Below are 16,190 nucleotides of genomic sequence, written 5' to 3'. Positions count from 1 at the left end.
GGGAAAGGTACAGGGATTGTGCTGTGTGTGCTAAGAGAGTTAAGCGGGGGGATGCCACTATCTATACAAGCAGCAGGTTACTCCTGGGATCTGCACATTGCATTAGTAATTGCAGTTCTGGAAACATGCAAATTAGCTGTTAATTCAGCTCTTACCTTGTCACAACTAGCATGTTTCTGAATTGCAAACAGGCATGTCACGGTGAAAGGCTCTTTCTAACACAAGCCATATAGGTACATATGGGTATGTGCAAATTCCAACATGGGATCCAGGGTGTCAAGATCCTGGATAGGCCTTGAGCTTCTTCACTGCACTTATAAATCTATTAACTTGTATTACAAAAAAAAAAAAAAAACGGCTGCAATGAGTGACATCAGTGAATGTGTTGCAGTGTTACATTGCTGCAAACCTCTAGTATGCTAGTCTGTTGGCATGCCAAGTAATTCTAAAGGTGTAGTCTTATAGCAGCATATAACTATGCAGGTATATTCAGTATAATTCACTGATTCACTGGACATATGCTAATCACCACTATGTGACTGCTTATGGTTCCTGTAAACAGTGATACTTTAACACCTTTTTAAAAACTTTCTATAGCTGTTTGCATTTCTTGTGAGCAATGACATTTTAACATTTGTAATCCTTTTATGGCTATGATATACACACTAAGAACCAGTAACTATATAGTATGTATCTATGGATAGCAAGAGAAAAGGGGGAGTTAGGTAGAAGAAACTTTTAAAGATATCTCAATAAATTTAGAAATTAGAACACTTCGCTGACAGAAAGGCTGACGCATCTTGCTGACAGAGCAGCAAATGAGATCTGGGGTATCATACACAGGGGCACTGTGGGTAGAGACTTGGCTCGAGAGTTTTTTGACTGGCGCGAGCTGTATAATGGCTGATCCAGTTCCGAGGATCAGAACCGATTCCCAACTGTCAAGAATAAATGAAGATTGATATCATCAGATCAAATGTTTTCACATGAAGATTTTTCAGGATGCTTTTAAAATTTGAATACTACCGACTGATGAGGGTTAATATAATGTACTTTGTTTGCTGCTGGCTATACTATCGGTATGAGTTACTGCAGTATGTTCTTTGTATTTTATCAATGTTTTACATATTAATAATAAGAGGTAATAGAGTTATCTGTCATAACACCTTGTCAAGCTTCATACAAGTTCAAGTTGTCCAAAAACTTGAATACTTTTTTTGGTTTTCTATATTTTTCTAGTCATTCTGTGAAAATGCATTGGTCTGTTGACTTTTTTAGTCCTGTTTCATAACATGCTGTTTAAAATGAAATGCATTTCTTGTATTACTGATTACAGCACCATGACTTTTCAAGATGTTGCTTTCTGAAACATGATCTGTACCAAACTCATCACTTTTAGCTGTCCTTCCAGTAAATAAATTAAGTTCTTACTCAAATGTAGAAAGAACATTCTTTCTGTACCTCTGTCAGATAACAGCCTGTGTGACGACATCTCACAAAATTATTTCTGAACTGTGCTAAATTTTTAAGTGGTATGTGTAGAAAATATCAGTTGTCAGAAATCTATGAACAAATTACGGTTATTTCATTCACATTTTACAAAGTTCTTGGAACAGGCTGAGATATGCTTTCTTGTTAATATGCAGATGTTCCATAATCCGATGGTTTAGGTTGTAGGCATGAAGGAACAGAAGCATCACTGTTAGCTTTCTATCAGGCATCTTTTTCAGCTGGCAAAAGGGAGGAAACTGTCATAAATAAAATAATAAATGGAATAGTTTTTTAACTTCAGAAACAATGTATAAAGTATTAAAGTCTTTGCATATATTACCTTCTCATAGATTAACAATATGAACAATAAAAGACTAAAACAAAGGAAATACTGAAGTCCACATAATATTGATAAGAAAATAGTTTACAGCCCTGAAACTTCCTGAATGGTTTGTATGTGTTTACACTCAACAGCATCCTCTCCTGCCCTCATGTACATTAGGAAAACTGTAACGGTAGAAAATGTAGCAGCATTGACAGGGAATGCTCTAAGAAGGGTTGAAGTAAGACCCCGTGCAAATACCCTCATGCCTTCCTTTTTGTAACTTTGTCTCACACAGTCCATCATTCCACAGTAATGGTTTACTCCTGTGACTCCATCAAGCTGAAGGCGGGACTTGATAACATCAACAGGAAATGTTGACAACCAAGATGTTATACCAGCCATGCCACCAGCAAACAGTAACTTGGGAATAATATAGCTGTCCTCTGGCTCACAGCCTAGATATCTAGTCAGACAGTCATATGTGAGGAAATAGACACCAAGGGCTGGAGTTTCTCGAATGAATGTGGCTGTCATGCCTCTATACATTCCTCGAATCCCTTCTTTTCGATAGATTTTGGTGAGGCAGTCCCATGAATTCTTATAAACTTTGGATTTTGACTTGACTTCTCCTGTTCCCTGAAGCTGCATTCGGATTTTTGCCAGCTCCATAGGGCAGCAGATAAAACTCTCAATTGCACCAGCAGCACAACCTGCAAGGAACTGATTCCAGGCATTGTCCTCCCCTAAAATGCGTATTGTATTTCCCTGTACTCCAAATAAAACTGCATTAATAAAGGTCAACCCCATCAATGGGGAACCAATGCCCTTATATAGTCCAAATACCTAGAAAGAAAAAAAAATAGGTTAGTCATATATTTCTGCTTAAGTTTTCTTCTGGTGCATTCCTGTATCAAAGAACTCTGAAAAAAAAAACAGCTCTGTATCATGGAATTCTGTTCTTTCATCATAAACATTTATTTATTTACAATTCTGTTTTTACTTCTACTGAAAAGAGTAAGTTACTGGCATTCACTGTGGCACTTCAGATAACATATCAGTTTCCAAACAATTAGACTATCACTTTTATTTATTTATTTTCTTATCATTTGTTAAGCAGGTAGGTGGACTGGTACTGGAACCATTTAAAGTAATGACACAGGCCACATGGCAAAGACAATAAGTCAAAACACAGAACAGCAAACCAAAAACTTAATGCAGAATGCACGTAATAAAATAAAATAAATTACAGTTCATATAGCATACACTTTGCAAAGAAATGGAGCATACATAAAATATTTGCTATCTTGTAATTGATACATATAAAGTATATTTTTAATATTTCTTGCAGACAGTAAACAATTTTTCAAAGTATAAAATGGTGTTAGCTTGTTAGTCAATGAAAAAGCTAAAATACAAAAATTAAAATCATTGGGTAGGGTGCCAAAGCTTCAGAGCTTTCTTGCCTCAGAAGAAGGAGGCTAAAGCCCTAGCAATTTTGATGCAAAGCAATACAAATCCCACACCCTGGCATAAAACAAACAGGAAAAAAACGGGGATGGATGGCAGGGCGAGCTACTGCAGCAGTGATTTATCTGATTATCTACTGTTATAGTTAGTTTGACTATACAATTGTACTATGTTCATCATTAGGTCACTGCTGCAGTAGTCTTAAACTACAGCACATGAATATCAAAGCTTAGAAAACAAGGGAGGAGGGAGATAGACTAGAATCCAGGACCTCCTGGAAAACAGTATTAGCAAGTCTGCACAGGACTTATAGAAAAAAAATAGTCCATGTCGGTGTGAATGACTTGAGACGTGCCTCTCTGGACAATATGAAGAGAGACATGATTGAGCTCTCAGACTGTGTCTCAGGAAATTATGTCCATAGCCCTGAGCAGCATTTTACCTTCACCTAGGATGATGCCTCAATACAAACAGAAAATGACTGACTTCAACAATTGGCTTGGTTTCTGGTGTCATTCTAAGGGGATACAGTATTTGTCAGCTTAGGATGACATGATCGACAGGCCTTGATGCTTTCCCAGAGATTTTCTTCATCTGTCACCCGTGGGATTTCGGCTACTGCCTAATGCTCTTTCCATCCCATAGTGCCTTTTTTAGGCAGTGTCTCAAGGACAAAATTCCCAGTATAAAAACTCCATCTAAAAACAGCCTCAAGGTTATGCTGCTAAATGCTAGGAATCTTAAAATTAAACTGCACTCACTGGAAGCAGTCCTCACCTTGGAAGACTTAGACATTTGTGCAGTGATGGAGATCTGGTTCAAGGCTGTGGAGAGCACCCCAACCATACTGGGATACACCTCCTTCCACACGTTTAGACCACAAACTCGCGGCATGAAAACTAAAGGAGGCAGTGTATCGATATTCATTAAAGATAAATATACCTCCAGACTGGTTAAACAGTATAATTCCCTGGAGATACTTTAGGTGCAATTAACTGTTGGTAGGACACCTATTCAAGTCATTGGCAGCTACAAGACCCTCCTTCCTTGAATCAGGAAACCCACTCTGCCTATTTGGAGCTACTTGAGTCTATCAAGACACATCCGAACACCCTGGTTTTGGGCAACTTTAATTACCCATCCATTGACTGTGTAAATTACTTGTGCACAAACTCACTTGCCCAAAGTTTCCTCGATTTTGTTAACTCCAGTGCAATAGACCAGCTGGTTGACACCCCCACAAAGGGTGCCAACATCCTGGAGCGGATGCTTACCAATATGGAGATCAATGTAGCACCCCCACTATGAGGTCTTCCCTAGTGAGATCTGACCACAAATCAGTCTCATTCGAAGTAACTATCACACCTGCCCCCCAAGCAGCAATTAAACTAAAAAAAACTCTCCAAAGCAGATTATAACCACTTACGGGATAGTATAAACAGCTTTACTACACCTCCCCCCTCAGAAGCAACTGGTAACTATTCTACACCAATGCTTTATACAAACACCTGTATAATTGCATTGACTTAGCCATGCCTGACACGAGCAAAACAAGCTCCTCAAGGAAGAGCAAACCTACCTGGTGGACAACTGCCATTAACAGGCTTCACAATAAGAGGAAGAAATTGCTGTCTAAGAGTAAGAAGGAGCACTCTCTAAACTGGATACACTCCCTCCTCAGCTTAAGCAAGCAAATAAGACTTCTTGTGAAGTCCTCCAAAGCAAACTATGAATCCAAATTAGCTTCCTCAGTTAAGGACAACCATAAGGTGTTCTTTAGCTACATCCACAACCTAAAAGGAACAGTTCAGATATGTGCCAAACTGGTAAGTTAATGATATCACATATACTGAGCCTGTGAACATAGCTAATCTGATAGTTGACAGTTTCCTGTGAAATCTTCACTCCCCTGTCCCCACCACACATACTCCATGACATCCCTACCACCTGTCCTCTACCTTGAATCTCTAAAGAGCAGGTCTCTAAAGGCCAAAACTACAACATCTATGGGACCTGATTACATCTCAGGTTGCATCCTACATGGGCTCAAACAAGAATTAGCAACAACTCTGGGTACTCTTTTCAGTCATAGTCTAAGCTCCGGCTTCATCCCAACTGAAATGAAAATGGGCACCGTTATCCCTTGCACAAAGGTGGTGCTTCTACTGACCCCAGGAACTATAGACCTATTAGCCTGGCTAGCCTTATAATCAAGGCCATCTCCAAACACTTGACCCTACTCAATTTGGATTTGTCAAAGGGAGATCATGACTGTTAAACCTGGTGGACTACTTATCAACAGACACCAAGGCCCTGGATGAGGGAAAATCTGTGCATACAGCCTATCTAGACTTAGTCAAGGCTTTTGACACTGTCCCCCACTCAGGCATCATTGGCAAACTCACCCAGCTAGGTATCAACCCTTGTATCGTTTGATGGGTCCCTAAACTGGCTCACTGATAGAACCCATATAGTCAAAATAGGGGAATCCACCTCCAACAGCAGATCTGTAACCATTGGTGTTCCACAGGGATAAGTCCTGGGACCTCTACTGTTTGGAATCTAGTTCTCTGAAGTACAAGCTAAAACTAGAGGTCTGTGGCTGACAATATTTGCTGATGACTGCAAACTGGGAGCGGTCACAGAATCTCCAAATGATGTCAACATCCTACAAGAGGGTCTTACACAAATGATTGGTGCCAAAGTCATGGTCTTAAACTCAATGCAAAAAATGTATCATCCCTTTTGGTAAGCATGACGTTCCTGCTAACTACCACATCAATAACAACAGCCTAAGTATGCACTCAGTGGTGAGACACCTGGGCACACAGGCTGATAGCAGCCTTACCTTTGAACACCATGTCTCCACAGTGGTAAGAAGGGCATTCTACGGTGCTCTTTATAGGTTCATAGGTTGGTACTAGGCTATCGGCCCTAGGGCATTGCTTCCAGAAAAAAAGAAGTTATAACCTCTCTGTACTCTTCCCTCATCAGGCCAATAATTGAGCACAATGCCCCTTTTGGTATGTACCTTTCCAAGCACCTGCAGCAATTGGAGAGAGCACAAAGGTTTCTCACAAGGAAAAGTCAAGGTTTTCAGCATCTGTCCTATGTGGATCATCTGAAATCATTGTCACTTTATTCTGTTTCATACAGACTACTCAGAGGTGATCTATGCCTTGCACATAAAGCAACCTTTGATCCTGTTTTATTGGAAATGCTGCATATCCACAAGTCAAATGGTACATGGGTTACTCGCTCTAAAGACCTTAACCTGGTATGTGACATTAACAGAACCTGCTGCAGGGACAGATTTGTCTCCCAGAGGTTACCACACCTTTGGAATGGACTCCCAGTTCATGTCAAACAGAACACCTCACTGGCCCTCTTCAAACTCAGTCTGGACGATTGAATGGGTAACCGTAAATTCACCCAGGGGGTTCCACCTGTGTCCCTCCTGGACAGAGGCAATTGGTGCTAATCGTGGAAATAAGGGTAGAACTTAGCTAGGCTTGTAAGAGCCCTAGGGCCATTAGCCTAGTAGCTTCCTATGATCCTATGAATTTGCAGTGCTTGGTAAAGATATGCACAGAACACCAAGTTATCACTTCTATAAAATTTCTAGAGTCCATTCCTTTCCAATAAGTCACAAAAGGAGCTAGAATCTTGGAAGATTAAGCCCTAACTTTGCTTAGCCTGGAAGTGACTTGCTATGGTGAGAAAAATGTAAGCAATACCATAGAACAAGAATAAGAAAATGTCTGCGTAAACACTGCTTATATCATTTTCTTACCTCCATAGGATACAAACAGCTGATTATCACTCCTGTAGGTTTTAGTCCTATCAATGTGGTATTTCAGCTGCCTAAGGAAATCCAGTCTGTATAACATTCTTTCTTCCTTGTTCTAAAGTTCAGGAAGAAAAGTTAGACAGATAAATAACATGGCTAAGCAAAGCCTGAACAGGTCTTACACCTACATTAAAGATCTGTTCTCAAAAGTATTCCTGTCTTTGAGATCAACAAAATAGGGTGAATCCCCATAAAAGTTTGTCACTCAGATACTCTTCTAGCAGATAGGAACTTCAAAACAGCCTGATGAGTAGTAACCAAAGTCTGAATAAAAAACCTTAGAAATAGATCTAAACAAAGATATTTTTTTTTTCCTGTGGAAGACAAGCTCTTTGAAATGAGGTGTCTAACTGACATCCCATGGACACAATTCTGTATAACGGAGTCAAGCAAGACATTTGAATGTTCTCTTGGAATCCCAGTTTGTGCAACAGACATCTCAGCCAAGAGAGAAAGACTTCTGACATTTTGAAAAATACTCTGCGAAGATAAGCAAGTTGTCTAAATATGGAAAATGTGGATACCTCGTAACCTGCAATGAGCTATAATTGGTGCAGTGCATAGTCCAAAGGGTAAGGCGAGAGAACTGATAATGTGATCCAGACACACAAAACCGTAAGAAATGCCTGAAGTCTGGATGGACAGGGATGTGATGATAAGCACCTTTTAAGTCTAGTGTTACCAGGAAATTTGAAAGAGGAAGAAAAGATAAATTGTAAAATTACACCATTTTGAATATGGACACTATCACAAACAGGTTTAAGAAAGAAAGATCCAGGACTAGTCTCCAAACATTTTCTTTCTTTGGCACTAGGAAAATCCTTGAATAAAACCTCTTCCGCACCTGGGAAGGAGGAACTGGTTCTATCACTCCTTGTGACAGCATGTGATGAAAAACAGGTGGAAACAAAACAGTCTGATCTGCAGGACAAGGAATGACCCCATGGAAAGGAGCAGTTTCCTCCATCTGCCACCTGTAACCCTGATGAATGATTTTCAGACTTATTTGTCTGAAATAATCTGTTGCCAAAGAGAAAAAAATGGAGTTTCAGATTTTCTGGAAGAGAACAGAGGCCAGTATGTGAGGAGATTACAAGAGTCTCTTGAATAATCATTCAGACTTGTTAGACTGACCATGGCTTTGGACGGTTTGAGACTTCTTTTTAGAACTGAAAAACAAAAGTTCAAGGGAACAAACTGCTGGGCATGTACCCGAAGGTAGCCAAGTAATAATCCACCGCCAAGTAAGGCTGTTAAAAGCAGGAAAAGCAACAAAAGTTCGTACGCTATAATGTTAGAGCTTTTATTAACCACAAGCACTTGGCGGTGGATTATTACTTGGCTACCTTCGGGTACATGCCCAGCAGTTCGTTCCCTTGAACTTTTGTTTTTCAGTGGTCTGTTTGGTTTTTGGAAACTTCTTTTTAGAACCCCCACTGCCACTTCTTTATTCTGTTTTATGCCAAACCTGGATGAGGAGAAAGAAATTCCCTTACTTACCCCTTTCTTCACACTTTTTGATCTCCTCTGCAGCAGAGGGGACAAACATGACATCTCTATCCAAGGGAGAATTTAAAATCTCATTTTTTTAATCATATGGTAGGTTCTGAGAATGCAGTCAAGCAAACCTCCTTAAAACAGTACCAGCAGCATAGCCCTGGAAGAAGTATCAACTGAGTCATACACAATAGTGACCTGTGCACTAGAAGAAGCTAAGTTATTTAAACCAGTTTTTTTTCTTCATAAAAGAAACTGTAGATAAAACAATCTTCATACTTTCACAATATGTCATAAAAATAAGTTATGTACTCACCATAACGTTCCATCTGTGTTGTCCATTTTCAATCTTCCTCAACTGATGGGTTCGGATCCAAACTGACGCAAAAATGTATGCCCACAGCAGACAGAGTCTTTCGATCCTTTTCACATCTGGACAAAGTATCTTTAACCTTGGGGCCAAACAAAGACCTTCCATCAAAAGCAGCATTGATGAACGAAGACTTAAAGGGCTCCTCAAAATCACATAAGCGCATCCAGGCGCATCTCCTGATGGCAACGCCTGAACCCATTGCTCTAGAGGTTCCTTCTGTTACATTAGAAATGAGCCTCATAGACGAGTTAGAGATTGATTGTAGGTTAGCCAACTGAGAATTGACAGATGCTTTCACCTCTTCAGAAATAGATCCTGAGAGGGTGTCTGAAAGTTCCTTAATCAGTTCCCTCTGTAGTCTCATAAGGTGTTCCAAATAATTCAGTGACCTCATTGCAAAGGTCACTGAAGCATAGACATGCTTCCCAAACCTGTCCATCAACCGAGACTCCTTGTTGGGGGGATGAACAGAGGAACCTTTCTCTGCAAGTTCCTTCTTGGTAGCAGCCGCCAGGACCATGGCATCAACAGGCACACCTTTAGACCAAAACTGCTTATCCTCGAAGCTGTCATTATCATATCTGGCTTTCTGTGGACTGGCTCAGTGGTGTTTGGATCCTGCCATGCCCACCGGGAGATCAAGTTAATGAGCTCGTTGGCAGAAGAAGCTACCCAGAAGGTAGATGGTAGGTACCAAAAGCCTCCAAGAGTACTGATTCCTCCAATGAAGTGTTGCTAGACTTCCAGCCACCTTCCTGTTTTAGGATCTCTAGGATGTCTCCAAATGAGACAACATCAGGAGGTGACCGTGGGGACCCTTCACCCTCATCAAAATCCATATCTTTGGTGACAGATTCAGGGGAGTCTAAATGCTTCCTCTTACATGTTCTCTTCCTAAGGACCTCCTCAGCAGGATACTCTGGGGAGGTGTCAGAAGAAGTGGGATACCCTGATGGGAAGCCTAAGGTTTTGGTATATCGGCTGTCCCTGTGGAGAGGATATTTATTTATTTAACATCTGTTTACCAGGAAAGTCCGACTGGACACAGGTCCTTTTTCAGCAGAGGCCCAGGGAGAAAAGCTCCATGAGTAACAGTAAATTTTAATGCACAAATTACAATAATCAAAAAAGTATAAAGTAAACAAAATGTAGTATACATAAAAAAATACAAATTTGTTACATCATGATAACAAAACCTAGGCTTTGAACTTAGCTAGTACTATGTGTAAAATATGACTTATGTCAAGATATAAGGTCGGTAGGAATAAAAGATTAAACACAGTGGAAGTTGGAAATGGTTGGGGTGTTCTGTGATGTATCAGAGCATTCACAAGGGGTTAGTACAGGAACATAGCCACTGATTTTTTTAGATAAGCTTTAAGTGATGGCTTAAAGTGGTTAGTGGATGAGACTGAGAGAATGGAGTCAGGAAGGGAGTTCCATATACGAGATATATAGCTGGAAAATAAAGATTCTCCTATAGTGTTGTTGGCCTTGGAGATGGTGAGTAAGTTCTTATTGTTAGAAGGAAGTGGTCTGCTGGAACTGTAAGGAAGGAAGAGCTTTTGTAGTGCAGGAATTCTGGTTGGTTGTGTTATGATTTTGTGAATTAGAGAGAGTTGGTTGTAAAGAATAATGTTGGGAAGTTCAAGCCAGTCTAGTATCCTTAAAGCTGTACAATGATGTTTCTATATGGGCAGTCAGATGCAAACTTAGCAATTTTATTATAACATGCTTCTAGCTTCTATAGGTCAGTTTTTCTAAGATTAGTTAAAATTGGAGAGGCATATAGTAGAGTGGAGAGCAGATAGATTTGTGCTAATGTAATTTTGGCCATTTTGGTCAGAAACCTTTTGTGCCTATATAGACTTTCAAGTTTCTTATGGACTTTTTTATTGTTAGGGAGACATGTAAGTCAAATTTTAGGTTATTGTCCATTTCCACTCCAAGAAGCTTTGTATGGGTCGTCAGGGAGACGACAGTATTGTCTTTGGCTATTATGTTAAATGGTGGGCATGAGATAGATGTCTTGTTAGGCTGGAAGAGTAATAATTTAGTTTTGTTTGGGTTCAGGATTAGATGGGCATTGGCTAAACATGTTTCAACAGACGTGAAAGATTCCTGTGTTTCAGAATGAAGAGCTGATAGAGAAGTGGCAGCACAGATAAGTGTTGAATCATCTGCATACTGTATTATGGAACCATGTGGAGTAGCTGTGTGTAGATTACTATTAAAGATGGATAAATGGAGATGGCCTAAGACAGATCCTTGGGGACACCAATGGATAAAGGAAGGCATGAGGATAGGTCACCTTGCCATAGAACAGATTGTTGATGGCCAGATAAATAGTTATTAAACCAAGCTGTGGTAGATGTTGAGAAGGGTAGTTTAGTTAGTATATCTATTAGTTTGGAATGGGCGACCATATCAAAAGCTTAAGATAGTTGACACTCCACATGCAGAGACGGAACAGATGCAGACAGAGGATCTGATGGGGTTGGCATTCTCTGAGTGAGGGGGCCAAAAAGGCTCTCTCCATGACTGCAAAGGGGGACCACCCAGTGAGGGATAGGACCCTGGATCTGAGACAGGCAATGCCTGATCCACGTTCCCTCCCCACCCTGAGGACAGTCCACCCAAGGCTGAAGTCAGAGCCGAACTAACCACTGAAGAGGCTCCAAGATGTAGAGATGGCTCCAAAACCCTTGGAGTCAAATGCAGAACCACAGATCTGACAGGATAGAATAGGCTGCTGGAGCTCTCTGGCTCCAACTGCACCAAACAGCTCAGGGCAAACCTTGGATCCGAGGGTAAGGAAATTCTTGGAACCGAAGCAGACGAACTCGGGTGAGTTGGATCCAAGGCTCCAAAACCTTGAAAGGAGTCAGAGGAGAAACAGGCAAAGGTGGAGTACTGCAAGTACAGAGCTCCTGACCCAAAGGGATAGGAGCTGAGAGTGGCACTAACTGGCTCTGCACTGAGAACATTTTCCTCACTAGCCTCTCCACATCGTCTTCTGTAAGGCTTCTGGAAGAGCAAGTGGACAGTCTTGATGGAGATTTAGGCATCTCCAAGAAGGGGGAAGGAACTCTTGAAGGAACTGGATCAACTGAGGGGGGATATTTTGTTCTGCTTAGAATTATTACATCTTCAGATTTATGTGTCGATTCCGAGAAGGTCTGATCCAATGTAAGCTTGATTTTTAGGCTTGTCGAATCAGAAGAGGCATTCTGATCTGAGGGTTGCTTCTTTACATGCCTTGGATCCGAGGGTGAAGTCAGATCTGTAGATTTTGGTCTCTTCTTCTTAAAATCCGAGGGAACAGACAGATCCATAAGAGGTCTTTTCAAAGACTTCTCAGGGGACTTAGAAGAAGCTGTGGAAGTGCTCTGTGAAGTGGATGAAATGTTCTTAGATTTTTCTTTAGTAGCTCCAAATAATGCCTCACTAAAGGAGGATGGAAGTAAACAATTCAGTATTAATTTATTTTTATGTTCAACCAACTCCCTAGGGTTGAATGCCTGACATATTGAACATTTTTCCTGAAGATGAAGGAGACCAAGACAGTACACACAAAGTGTATGAGAGTCAGAGAAGGGTATCTTCTGACCACATTTTTTAAACACAGCTGGGGTTTTGTCTTTTTTCCTGACATTTTGGAAGATATTCTGACAGGAAAAAAAAACAGCACACAACAACAATCCAACAATTGCAATGACAGGAACACTCACTGTAAAAACGTTAGAAAATCTATGTATAAAAGTTTTTTTATTTTTTTTTTTGTTTTTACAGAAGTACGATGAATGTACAAGGGAAGGGAGAAAATACTAACAATACTATTAAAAGGCGTATACTAGTACAGGACAAGATAGAAAAATCAAAGAATAGAAACAATCAAGACAGATAATAAAAAAGAAGATTCAATTTTACTTAGCTAACAATAAGCAGGAGAGACTAGCAACCATGTTTTTCACTGGAAGCGGCAAACAAGATCTGAGGTAACTGGGGTTGGTGCATTCTGCATAAGGGAGAAGCTCGAGAGTTCTAAGTTGCCACTAGCTTTTGCAACGGCCAAGTATGATCCAATGGTTCGGATCTGAACCCATCAGTTGAGGAAAGAATGAAACCTGACAACATCAGATCAAACTTTAACATATGAACCTGACTATTTAAAATTCTGAAAATCAGAGTTGCAGAAATATACACTTTTTTCCCACACCTATCAATATTTTTCCCATCCTTATTAGAAAATGTAGAATTGGAATTAACAAATTCCTTAGCAACAGTGGAATCAACTAAGGCTACAGCTACTGACTCAGGTTTGGGAATAGTGTATAAAAATGTACTTTATGCATCCTATCTATCTTTTTAGGGACAGCTGACTATCAGGAAAACTTCAGGCAGTACGACACACATCCTCTAAAGCAGACTGGACAGGTCAGGAGGAATGGGTGCAGGTTCTGGAAAATTCTTCTGTAACAACTCATAGTATTTTCTCATGGACTAAGAAACCTCAAAGTTGTACCTCTGAAAAACACTGGGACATTCTAGCAATAGTTGCAGAGAAAAGTACAGTTTTGTACCTACCATAAATGTAGATGTTCGAAGATCCACATTGCTGCAGTCCTTACATATGGGTAGTCCGCTGTCCTCGGTCGGCCCGAATACCAAAGTATAAGGCTGACGTCGGTCAAGGCGCTTAAAACTGACATCAGGACATCAGGGTACAAAAGCGCATGACCGACGTCATATCCTCAGTCTTTTCTTGCCCCAGATGTCAGAAGGCCCTAAAAAGAAAGGCCAAAACCAAAAGACAGCAAAAAACCAACCAACCACCCCTGCACTAATCCTATTTACAATATTTACAATATTCACAACCCAAACCACACAACCGCCTCTAACTACAGAGGGAAAGGAGGGAGGGTAAATTGGACTGCAGCAATGTGGATCTTCGAACATCTACATTTATGGTAGGTACAAAACTGTACTATGTTCTTCATCTCACATTGCTGCAGTCCTTACATATGGGTAGAATCCCAAAGCAGAGGTAAGGGAGGATGGCAAAACTATAAAGCATTAGGAGCTGCCAAAATGCCCTGTAAAATTGCAGTGGCAAAACCAGCTCTAGATTTAGAGTAAAGTGGAAGGTGGTAATGCTTAGAGAAAGTATGCACTGAACTCCAAGTAGCTGCCTCCAAAATATCTTTAGTTGCCACCCCTTAAAAAGCTGTAGAAGTGGCAGTAGCCCTAGTGGAATGAGGCCTAATCCCAGCTGGAATCTCCTTACCATGATGGGAATAACAGAAAGCAATACAAAACCCAATCCACTTAGAAATAGTTTGTTTTGAAACAGGCTTGCCCTGAGAACCCAAAGCAAATGAAACAAATAACTGCTGAGACTGCCTGAACCCTTTAGTTCTGCTCAAATAATATTGCAACTGCCTGTGCATATCCAAAGTGTGCAAAATCTTTTCCCCTTTATTTTGGGGGTTTGCATAAAAAGTAGGCAAATGAATAGTTTGGTTTAAAGCCACACTAGAAACTACTTTAGGCATAAAGGAAGGATTAGTACGCAAAGATACCCTATCCTTATGGAAAATTAAGAAAGGCTCAACCGCCATAAGGGCCTGTAATTCCGAAACCCTTCTCGCAGAGGTAATGGCCAACAAAAAAGCAGTCTTCCATGATAAATATTTCAACTCGGCAGTAGCTGCAGGCTCAAAAGGTTGTAGGGTGAGTTTCTCCAACACAAAATTGAGATCCCAAGCAGGAGTAGGAGCTCTACGTGGGGGTCTTATATTCTTTGCCCCTCTAAGGAATTGCTTAAACAAAGGATGAGAAAACAATGGTGGGTCACAGTCATAGTGAGCAGAAATTGCTGCAGCATGAACCTTAATAGAGGAGAAGGACAAACCTTTGTCCAGTAACTCAGTAAGATATTGAAGAGCCACACTTAAATTAGGCTTAGAAACATCAAATTCCTTTGCTGTACTCCAAAATAAAAATCTCCTCCATTTATCTGCGTACACTTTCCTTGTACTAGGCCTTCTGGCCTCCAAAATAACATTCAAAACTTGCTGTGGAAGCTGAGACCCTCCAGGGTTTAAAACAGAATATGCCAGGCTGTTAGATGTAGAGAGTGAAGTTTGACATTGAGTAAATGACTGTTCTCCTGAGACAGCAGGTGTGGAATCGAAGGCAAAGGCCATGGAGGCTCCCGTACCATACTTCTCAGTAATGGGTACCAGTGCTGTCGAGGCCAATCTGGAGCTTTTAAAATCATCTTTGGCTTGTCCTGTCTGACCTTCAGGAGTACCTTTGGGAGGAGAGGCAGAGGTGGAAAGGCATACACATGAAGATTGCTCCAATTGAATGAGAGAGCATCCACTTTCCAAGCTGTGGGATGAAACCTTTTTGTGCAAAACTTTGGCAGCTGGTAGTTTAGTGGAGAAGCGAACAGATCTATGTCTGGAGTTCCCCATAACACTGTCAATTTCTGAAATACATGAGGATCCAATTTCCACTCGTGGGGATCCATAATTTGTCTGCTCAACACATCTGCTAAGGAGTTCTGCGCTCCCGGCAGAAACCTTGCCTGAAGATTCAGCTGTAAACTGAGAGCAGTCTCCCACAAAATCATTGCTTGTCTGCATAGAGGATAAGAATGCGTTCCCCTTGCTTGTTGATGTACCACATGACAGTTGTGTTGTCTGTTAGAACCAACACCTGCCCTGGAAGAAGTAAATCCTTGAAAGCTATTAATGCAAATTGGACTGCTAACATCTCCTTCAAGTTGATATGTAGATGTTGAAGTCTGGCAGGCCACGTGTCTTGTACCCACTTTCCATTTAGATGAGCTCCCCAAGCTTTGTCTGAGGCATCTGTCGTTAGAATCTGACTCGCCTCTGGCCGGGTCACAGAGAGTCCCTTGTTTAGGTGACATTCCTGAGCCCACCACAAAAATTCCTTTTGAATGCAAGGTATTATCTGAATGACAGTGTCCATATCTTGGCAGTGCTGTGTCCATACATTTTGAGATACCATTGTAGCTTCCTCATATGCAGTTTGGCATTGGGAAGTACCAGAATACAAGATGCCATGAACCCCAAGGCTTGAAGGACTGTCCTTGCAGTCAGCCTGGACTGATGAGACAATTGATGGAAGTAAAGAGAAAGATTCTTTTGTTT

The 16,190-nt window shown here is 40.8% G+C and overlaps 1 protein-coding gene across 1 annotated transcript in view; it reads right to left on the bottom strand.

Moving 5' to 3' along the window:
- Positions 1-1,915: 1,915 nt before the first annotated feature.
- Positions 1,916-16,190, bottom strand: part of SLC25A29 (solute carrier family 25 member 29) — a 29,435-nt gene continuing 15,160 nt past the window's right edge. The window contains exon 2 of the mRNA XM_044073740.1: positions 1,916-2,659. Coding sequence (XP_043929675.1) covers positions 1,916-2,623 — 708 coding nt within the window. The 5' untranslated portion in view covers positions 2,624-2,659. The remainder of the gene's footprint in view (positions 2,660-16,190) is intronic.

The sequence above is a fragment of the Protopterus annectens genome, chromosome 6.part0 (genome assembly GCF_019279795.1).
Source record: "Protopterus annectens isolate FY-2018-M chromosome 6.part0, PAN1.0, whole genome shotgun sequence".
Classification (NCBI taxonomy): Eukaryota; Metazoa; Chordata; order Ceratodontiformes; family Protopteridae; genus Protopterus; species Protopterus annectens.
This window is presented reverse-complemented; position numbering and strand designations above follow the sequence as displayed.